Raw genomic sequence first — 9,941 nt, 5'->3', positions numbered from 1 at the left:
ATTTAAAATCCTTCTCCATACTTTCAAAGCCATCCATAACCTTGCCCCTCCATATCTATCAGAACTCCTACACATTGCTGTCCCCTCCCGCTCCCTCAGATCTTCCTCCTCTATCCACCTCACTGTCCCCCATGGTCGACTTGTCACCATGGGGAACAGAGCCTTCAGCCGCTCTGCTCCTCAGCTCTGGAACTCACTCCCACCTGACCTCCGCAACATCAACTCTCTCCCCTTGTTCAAAACTAGACTAAAAACCCATCTGTTCCAGCTCGCTTATCTGTAAATACACTGTTCCTGTGTATTTGTTTTGTTATTACTACTTACACTTTTATGTTCCCTATATCTGTCTTTTATTGTCTGTAAAGCGTCCTTGAGTGTTAGAAAGGCGCTGTTAAATAAAATGTATTATTATTATTATTATTATTATTATTAGTTAAACAATAAAAAATGGATGAAGGAAAATAAAGCTTTACATATATTTATTTATCCACTTTTGTCTATTTGTAGCATATCCAACTTTTCTTTACACTTATATTATCTAATTATCTGTCACTTTCCCATTTTTTTTCAGCTGTTTATTTTTCCTTTTTTAATGTGCACACTTTATTTATATTTATCAGTTGCCTATTTTCCCCACACAACATTTACTGTGCTCCTCTCCACATTTCTTGAACACACTGACCTGGCAGCAGCTAACTTTCACTATAAGAATACCCCAGTCACTGCAGCTAATGTTGACCATCCTCCTTAATCGTTTTGTGAGTAAATGTTTGTTATCTAAATGCTGTGCACTGCTGAAGGAACACAGTACAAACTCTTGTAACAATCATGTTAGGAAAAGCATTTTAAGAGCTATTTTGAAATAGTGTCTATGAATACAGACAGCTTGTTACAGTAAATAACAAAATATATTTTTTGGGGGGATTTGATCAAACAGTTTAAAGACTACAAGGGGATTAAGTTATTCTATACTTGTGTCATGTATGTGTTTTCCTCTAAATTCAAATTGGCATGAGTGATGGCTTGTTGGACTCAGAAGTGAGTATTGATCGGTTATTTCATTAGACCTTTCTCCCATATCAGTTGTTTTTTCACTGGTTAAGATGTTTAAATGTGAGAGGGCTCATCGAAGGCATTCCTGTCTCATTGCTGATGGATTTAAACTTAGCCTCTTTTTTTTTTTTTTTACCTGACTGGCTGATTTTTTCTTATTCCTTGTCATCAGTATGTATTGATTCTGAAACCACTTTAACTTGAGAAAGTGTTTTTTCTTCACTGGTGATGATTGGTGGTTGTTAAGCTGCTCCCCTGCTCGGAATTGGTTGTAATTATCTATTTTTATTGATTCTGAAGTCACATTGACACAAACGATGCCTTATTGGATTAACAACAGAAAGTGCTATTGATCTGTCATGTAATTGAAGCCGTTCCCCTTCCATCACTGCCTGTTTTTCATTTCCTACAAATAACTGTCATGTCATGTCATGAAAATTGACTTTTTTAAAACCTAAAACAGCAAGGATGGAGGCATGATGTGTTGCTTCCATCCTCACTGTTTTTTGAGTTTGGTTTCTAAATAGCTTGCAGTCTATTAAAAAGAAAAGAGACACAACAATGTGTCTGTATAGCAAATAGCATTATTTATTGGACCATGAAATACATGAGATGAAGAAAAAAGAAAACGCAGTTTAGACTTAAATTAAATAAAAATAAACAATGCTTTTTCTTTAAAAGAAATAATAACTTTAACTAATTACTTTAACACATCACTAAATAATACATTACTGACAGCAGCCAAAAACAGAATTTTGGGGTGACAAAATGTACTGTAGTGCCCTAACCAATTATTGCAGGTCAAATAAAAACACTGACTGATCCGACCATAGATGTCACGGTGAGAATGCGCTGTAGATGTTCAGAAGGGCCTGGCAGATAAGATGAAAAGAGGGCCGTTGGTTGAGTAGATATTAGGCAATCAGACAGTTGAAATGCCCCGAATGACGCCATAGGCCCTTCGCAAGCAAAATCACCCACTCAAGTCCTTAGCCCTCCCAACCCCCAGAAGGGCTCAGGATGTACTTCACACACGATTACGCTCAAAAACAAGGTGGCAACCAAGCGTGCAACCTGTCAGTTTTCCCCATGCACTCACCCAGAGCTGGTAGAGAATGACAGCAAAGAGGTTTTTTTTCTGAAAACAAATTGATTTCTAAGAGTAAAACTGGTGCTAGGCGTTCTACAATGCCATGTGTTGTTTACATTTTCATATTTTCATATTAAGGGTCATGCCAAGACTGCCTATTTTTATATGTCAAAAGTACCACTGTTTCCTTTAGCCCGTTTTGGAGGTTGGGAGGGGAGTATGTCTCCTAGTGACTGGATCTTTGAAGTCCTGTAATGTTCTGTAATGAGCCAGAGATGAGAGGGTGGGTAATTACACACAGCCTCCTGCAGCGCTTCATGTGGGCTCAACAAGCCTCTACCCCTCTGCCTTGCCTTATAAACACACACACACACACAGCCTGAAACAAGCAGAATATTTCTAAATATGCATACAAATAAATACTAATTCAGCTTCCACCACCACCACACACTTGCACAAACAGAAATCCACCCCTGTGTTTACAACATTGATGGCAGAGAGTTGGCTGAGACATTAATAATAAAGCTGACTCCCCTCACCTCTCTAACATCCGACCTCTGCCCACCCACTAGAGAAATTCCTGGGTCATCAAGTCTTCAGCTACGGCCAGCTCCTCTCCATCACCTTCACCTCTGAGACCACTGAGCTGCTTCCTGACCGAGTCACCTTGCTACTCCAAGGCTCTGGAGTCACCCTGTCTGCTGACCTTTCACCCCAACCAGTGCTTGACCTTGACTCCGGCTTCACATCGCAGCACTCCTTCATTGTCAGGTACAAGAATGCAGGCTATCAGTTTGCTTGTTTAGTCAGTGCACATGCTTCTTTCATTGTTCTAGAAAATACCAAAGCGTTGGCCTGAATGTGTGCATAAGAATGGATGAATGTTTGTTTTTCTCTGCATCTATGCATCTCACTGTTGCCTGACTTGAGCCTTGTGTGTGTGTGTGTATATATATATATATAGTCCTCAGAGTACAGACTATCCAGGACACACATGTACTGACTACAGCTCACCTACGTTGACTGTGCTGTCATGGTCCCAGCAGAATTTTGGGATATGAATGTAGTAATGAGCTAGCTCCCCCATGTGCTGGCTGTCATATACAGCGGAGCCACATTACATTTCCATTTTTATATTTTATACATTTAGCAAATGGTCTCACCTGGAGTGACTTGAAATGTGTGCAGCAGTGGAATGACACAAACATACCAAAAAAATGATACTCAAGGGAACGAAAATTCAAATTTACATTTAACTGACACATTTTTGTGACCCTAAAATAAGTATGGAAAAGAGGTGAACAAGGGACAGCAAATTAAAAAAAAGACTAAGAGTCTACAGTGTACATTGGCATAGTGAAGATTTGAGCTAAATGCCACAGGCAGCATGTTAACATGCTCAAAATGGCATGATAACACGGTGATGTTAAGCAGGTATTATGTACACCATCTTAGTTTTTTCATCATCAAACAATTGCAAATTTTCACTAAAAACACAGCTGAGGCAATTGAAATTTTGATCTGATGATCACATTGGAGGAAAAATGAAGGGATCACCAGAGTTATTGCAATTTATCCTAAGTGGAAAGGGAATGTGTTTTTCATTGCAATCAAATCCAATAGTTGTTGAGACATTTCACTCACACACGTTTTACTGGGTAAGAGAAGACTTTGACCTGCTTGTGGTGCAAAGAATCACCAAAGCTCAAACTCATTCTTCCGGTACCAAATTTTGAGATCACATCAAACCAAAAATATAGAAAAGTTTCTCTAATATAGCGAGTGAAGACAGGGGTACAAGAGGCACTTCAGCAGATACAGCTAGTAGGAGTCTGAAGTTTTGACTGAACCGGGGAGCTCACTCCCCTAGTCAGAGAAGGGGGTCCAGATGGAAGGATGATCAGGTCTTGGCAGGAAAAGGAGAACTTAGTGGATAATAGCAACAGCATGCAGAGCACTTAATGGACTATAGAGTTGGTCCACGGCCAGGGGGTACAGTTATGTGGGCTGTGGTCCCTTTGCAGCCTGATAAAGAGTATAAATTATAAATGATATGCCAAAACAGGGCCTTAAATTGGATGCACGCAGCCACAGACAGGTAGTTTATGAAATGTAACAGTATTGATCTGGATGAGAACAACACAGCCATTGTAAAACAAAGAAAAAGTAGACTATAAATAATATTATATGAAAACGGGGGCATTTAAACATTAGAGACGTAAACAAAACTGACAAAATTGATTTATTAGACTTGAGTGTGAGGTTCAAATACAGTTCATGCTTTATTAATTGTATAGTTTAGGTTCATGGTTAAAATGATGTTTATATATATATATATATATATATATATATATATATATATATATATATTATTTGACAGCTTAATTTGATAACTTGATTTATAAACATATACATAGGATTTAAAAAAATTTAACACTCTACCCACTTTGGGCAAAGGCACAGTCAACTTAAAATAAATGTATTGCAAACAGATGGATTAAAACTAATGAAATATTTCACCCTGTCCATATAGTATCTGGGTATGTAAACAATTTTGCAATAAAAAGTTGTACACCTTATAAAATTTAACAAAAATTGCAGTCTTCAATGTGTACATGTAGGAACAGAAAAATGTCAGCCTCATCAAGGGAATAGTGTGTATCTTTGTACTCTTCAGGCTGTACAGACATCATGGGGCAGATGTGGCTCAAGCTGTACAGCGGTCGCCTACCAATCGGAGGTTGGTAGATCGATCCCTGCAGACCCATGTCCAAGGGCCTTTGGGAAAGACACTCCCAACGCCTAGCCATCGGAGTGTAAATGTGTGTGAATGTTTATCTGATGAGCAGGTGGCGCCTTGTATGGCAGCCTGCGTCACAGTACATGTGTGTGGGTGGTAAATGGTTCCTGTAGTTGTTAGGACTGGAAAAGTGCTATTATAAATACAGTCCAGTTACATTTACCTCTGCATACACGTGCTTTGCATGCATATCTGCATCCCACCTGCCAGGGTTTGGCTCAGGGATTTGCTAAGTTAATGACAAAGTTAAGTTTGAATGAAATATTCTGTCCATATTTTTATCCTTAAATATCTGAGTGAAACATCTGTGACCTACCACAGCACTTTGCTGTTAACAGTTGCAGTTTTAAATGAGTGGTTTCACTCACTCCAGTATAATGCATACTAAAGCCTCCCACACCAGTCATGTGTCCTGTATAAGCACACTTGTTCTTATAGTAATTAGATCACATTAATACTATAGCATATGCACAGAAAAATATACATGAATATCTAAACTCATAGCAGTTTCATATGAATGTTTTTTTTAACAGTACCTTGTGACAACCCTCACAATACTTACTAGTGTTTAGAGCCTTCAGGTAGGTAAAGGTTTTATTATAATATACAGGATCTTTTTGAATACTGTAGTAATCAGAGGTTGGATATTGTGAACGATTGTGAAGATAGCAGCAATCAAAATCAAGCTGTGACACAGTTCTTGTCACACAACTGATAGTGTTTACATCACTCGTAGCTGTCAGTCTGCTGTTTTTGTTTTCTTGGTGTCTACTGTTGGATTATATTAAGTCGTACGTGTGTCAGTTGTAATAGTTTGTTTGTCTTGTAGACAGTTGATTAAATAAATAAAATAAATTGATTTAATTAGCATCTCTATTTGGAAACTGAGATTTAAGCAGATTGAGTTGTCTTTTGCCAGCATGCATCTTGTGTTACTGCATCATGGCCCTGAGTTTAGTTGTGTTACTGTCTAAACGAATGCTTGTTGAGACATTTTAAATAGTTTTTAGTTGATTTACTTTATTCCAAGCTAACCCAAGATGCAGTTAGGATAAATGATAGGTTTATATTTACAACAATTACAGCCACCAATAACTATTTTAGTATACATGCTGTTTTATGTGTAAACTGTTCAGATTCAAAAACGTGGACTGTTGAGGTATTGTCTTTGGCCCAGTGACAAAATTAGCCTTTTGCTTCAAGATGTTTATAGTTTCTGCCTCAACAGCATACCATAAAGGCGGACAGTGCTTGAACATGTAGTTCCATCCTAAAGGAAACAGCCTACTCTCATCATCTGTGTTGTCAGCCTAGTCAAATTTGTTGTTGATATTGTTCCATTACCACTTTCTTTGCTTAAAATCCTCTTCCGGCTCTTTCATATCTTATGACACTTTGCTCGCTTCTCCTTGAAACAATTTGCTTTCTAAGACTCCTGCGTGCCTTTTTCTTTCTTCTTTCTTCTTTCTTGCCCTTCCTGATAAAGTCGTCAATCCGGAGGTGAAGGTGCAGGCTCAAGTTGTGATCACGGGTGTTCCGGCCTGTTGCGAAGCGGGAGTGTAAACGGTCATATTGTTATTAAGAGATCTCATTAGGCACGTCAACTTGAGGGAGAGGGTGCAGCTGGCCCGGTCTGCAGGACAGACTTAAGTCATTCACTCTATTTTTGTTCTCGTCCACCAATTGGCCTGGTTTCTTGTAGCCAGTAATCCTTCTCATCCCACTCAGCACCTCCTTCACACTGTTTTGTTGCAATTTGTCTTCAATTCTTCCCCTGTTCTTTTTTTAATTCTCCTCCTCAGCACCAGCAGAGCAACATCCTCCTTGTAGCCAGCCCTGGAAGCCATCTTCTTCCCTAAGAAGGGATTTATTTTCTTTGTTTTCCAGGGTTTGTTTAAAGAGAACTGTCGTGAAAAGCAGACTGTTTAAAGGCATTGAAGGGTCCACATGGAAATTGACTTGTTATGCAGACAGGGAGCCGTGCATTGTCCTCTCTCTGTGCTCCACAGGGAGGTATGTTCAAGTCTATTAGCTCAAAACAGTCCTGTGGAGCCTCCACATACTTCTGGGATCACACTCTCACAGTCTTGATAACAATGGGCAACTGGCTTTTGGCTGCTGCTGAAAGGATTAAAAGAAAACACTAATATTTAAAATTGTAAAGAAGTTGAACAGGAGGTGTAGAAGGTTACAGTATTCTGAGTATGTTGTACTTTTCTAGGGAAGCTGCACTAGATCCGATTGGAAATGATTAAAGCATGCGCACTGAGCTTGCCAGAATCATCAGCGACAACAGGTCTGAATTGATGGATGCTGTGAAGTGTAAACCTGCAGGATCGTGTTGTGGTTGCAATGACGGACTCAGTCAGCAGTTGTTTGTCTAGAATCACACTACGATTGTCGGCAGTTTGAGCAGGAGTCAATATACTTGTGCTGTTGGCTGTGGTGATCGGAAAACAACATTTGACAAAGGACAAGTCAGTCTTGTTGAAATTGGTTTTAGTGTGGTCGGTTCTTTAGAAGAGATGGCCACTTCCACTGGAGTATCAGGTAATGGGATAGAGAGACAGAGTGTATTACTGGCAAAGTGATGATAGTATGATGGAATAAACCTCTCTACATTTTTTTAACCTTTATTTAACCAGGCAGAACAGGTTCTTATTTGCAACAACGGCCTATCTAAATGCAAAACCTTTTGAGGGAAGGGGGTGGTGGACTAAATAAGAAATGTCAAAATTTTTAAAAAGACTGCAGCACACATCCAAACATTTCAAACACAACTAACATTAACATTCAATCACAACAAGCATTACATGTGACAGAAAGCATTACATAAATGACAAGCGATCTAGCACACAAGCATCGGGCAGGTATCAGCAGACAACAGCATCAGCCATCAGGCAATACAACAGAACAATAAATTAGAGTAGCATACACAAGCAGTGATACTTAACAGGCAAATAAAAACAGCAGCAGCAGCATTATAAGAATCTGCCTTGGACAACAGTAAGCAGCAGACAGACAAAGGTAACCAGCTGCATATATCAGTGAGAATGACCATAATAAAGTCATTGAACGCTGGCTTGGGGATAACATTTTCCAATTTTGAGTGTTTTCGCTGGGTTTAGTGTGAAACATATTGATTGGCTATGTACATTAAGCTGCTATATTTTATATTTATGTAGATACTTTGCTGTGTGCAAACTGTCTGACAAGGACTGTCTGATTTTAACTGCTTCTCAAAATGTAGCAAACAAATGCAGTTGGAATTCAGAGACACATATTTGCTTACTCCAGGATCCAGCTTCTGAACTGGGACACAGCTTGTGTAGTTCTGTCCCCTCTAATATTTCCGTTTCTCTTTCTGGCGAATGCACGCTAGTAATGAGTTTCCCCTTAGCACCAAGGGCCCTGGCTAAAGAAGCGCTTTGGTTCCTTTTCTGAAATGCATTGAAGCTTGGGGCACAGAGACTGCTATTAAGTCTCTGGAGAAGTTCTCCACAGAGCTCATTAAACTTCTCAGATACATGCACAGATGTACTTCACGACATGCTCTGTATTATTCCCTCACTTTCTCTGTCGCTTTATGCCTCTCTCACACACTCCACATTTCTGTTGAGTGACAGCGTCTGCGCTCATAGCTGGTAAATATGTTAACCTGTTAAGTGGTTATGTGTTCCCATCTGGTGCAAAGATCATTTCAAAATCAGAGGAAGGAAAAATATATGGAAGCGTGGGGATTCAAGTGCTGGGGATTGATGAGAGGAGGAGGTGAATGGCTTATATAAGGTAGCATCCACTCTTCTCTCTGATGTTCCCTCTGTTCACTTTCTGTTCCCTTGAACGCAGTAGGCGGGGAGGTTTTATTGCCTTGCTTGTAGCAGCATGTGTATGTCTGCAGCATGTGAGCATAATATTTATGCCATAAGACACCCCTCAGATGTTTAGTCACTTTTTTGTAATCAACTGATAAAGGGTTCAACACACAGTGTTCAGCTGTTCACTGTTTACACTGGCAAAAGGAGTGTTTCAAGAAACTGCTCAAACCAATGCCTTTAAAAGTTATGAACCAATTTGCAGGAGTCAGCAGAGCTCTAGTAGTAGTAGTAGTGCTGGCTTGTGGTCCATCCAGCACTAAGCTCATTTCTGTCATGTTTTCAAAATTCACTGACTTTGATCATAGATCAGGGCCAACTAAATATAAAACAGCAGGCTTATTTAAAATAATTATAAGAAGAATGTGCCTATAATTCAAATGTGATGTATTAACCCCTACAGAACATTAATCCATCTAATCATCAAAGGTAAATTTTTTTAACATTAAGATGAGTTCCCCCAGCCAGCCTATGGTTCCCCAGTGGCTAGACATGGCAATAGGTGTAAACCAAGCCCTGGGTATCCTGCTCTGCCTTTGAGAAAATGAAAGCTCAGATGGGCTGATCTGGAATCTTGCTCCTTATGAGTTCATAGGGGCAAGGTTACTTCCCCTTTCTCTGTTTTGCCGGCCCAGGGAATTTGGCCTGCCCATGAGAAAGAGAGCGACATCATGGCTTTCAAACAAGCAAAGTGGCAATTGGTGAAGGCCACACACACACACGCTCCACACAGTCAGAGTCTCTCTTTCGCGGAATGGGTCCCAAACTTTGATGATTGCACGTTGCTTGGAACGGTGAAAAGATGTAAAAATGGGTTCCAAACAAGCATGGAAACTAGATTTGTTTTCATAACTTAATTGATAGTGAGATACTCACTATCACTTAAAGAGTGGTGATATTATTGGCCAAATCTAATTAAAACGTTTTTTTGCACAAGCAGATTGGCACAATTAGAATATGCTAGTGGTATACTTGTCCCTGTACACGTTCTATTTGAGTAACTCATTTGTGTTTTTCTTTACAGACACATACATGCTTACTTATCTTTCCAGTACCTCATCATCTCTCTATTTCTCTTTCTCCATCCTTAACAGACACCATGACTTTCTGTCTTGGACACCTT

General features: G+C 39.6%; 1 protein-coding gene across 2 annotated transcripts in view; it reads left to right on the top strand.

The window, feature by feature from the left end:
• The window catches only part of lamc3 (laminin, gamma 3), a 95,541-nt gene that overhangs the window by 54,630 nt on the left and 30,970 nt on the right, over positions 1-9,941 (top strand). For both annotated transcript variants that reach the window (XM_034897201.1, XM_034897202.1), the window contains exon 10: positions 2,716-2,914. In XM_034897201.1, the coding sequence (XP_034753092.1) occupies positions 2,716-2,914 (199 nt within the window). The remainder of the gene's footprint in view (positions 1-2,715; positions 2,915-9,941) is intronic.

The sequence above is a fragment of the Etheostoma cragini genome, chromosome 16, assembly GCF_013103735.1.
Source record: "Etheostoma cragini isolate CJK2018 chromosome 16, CSU_Ecrag_1.0, whole genome shotgun sequence".
Taxonomy (NCBI): Eukaryota; Metazoa; Chordata; class Actinopteri; order Perciformes; family Percidae; genus Etheostoma; species Etheostoma cragini.
This window is presented reverse-complemented; position numbering and strand designations above follow the sequence as displayed.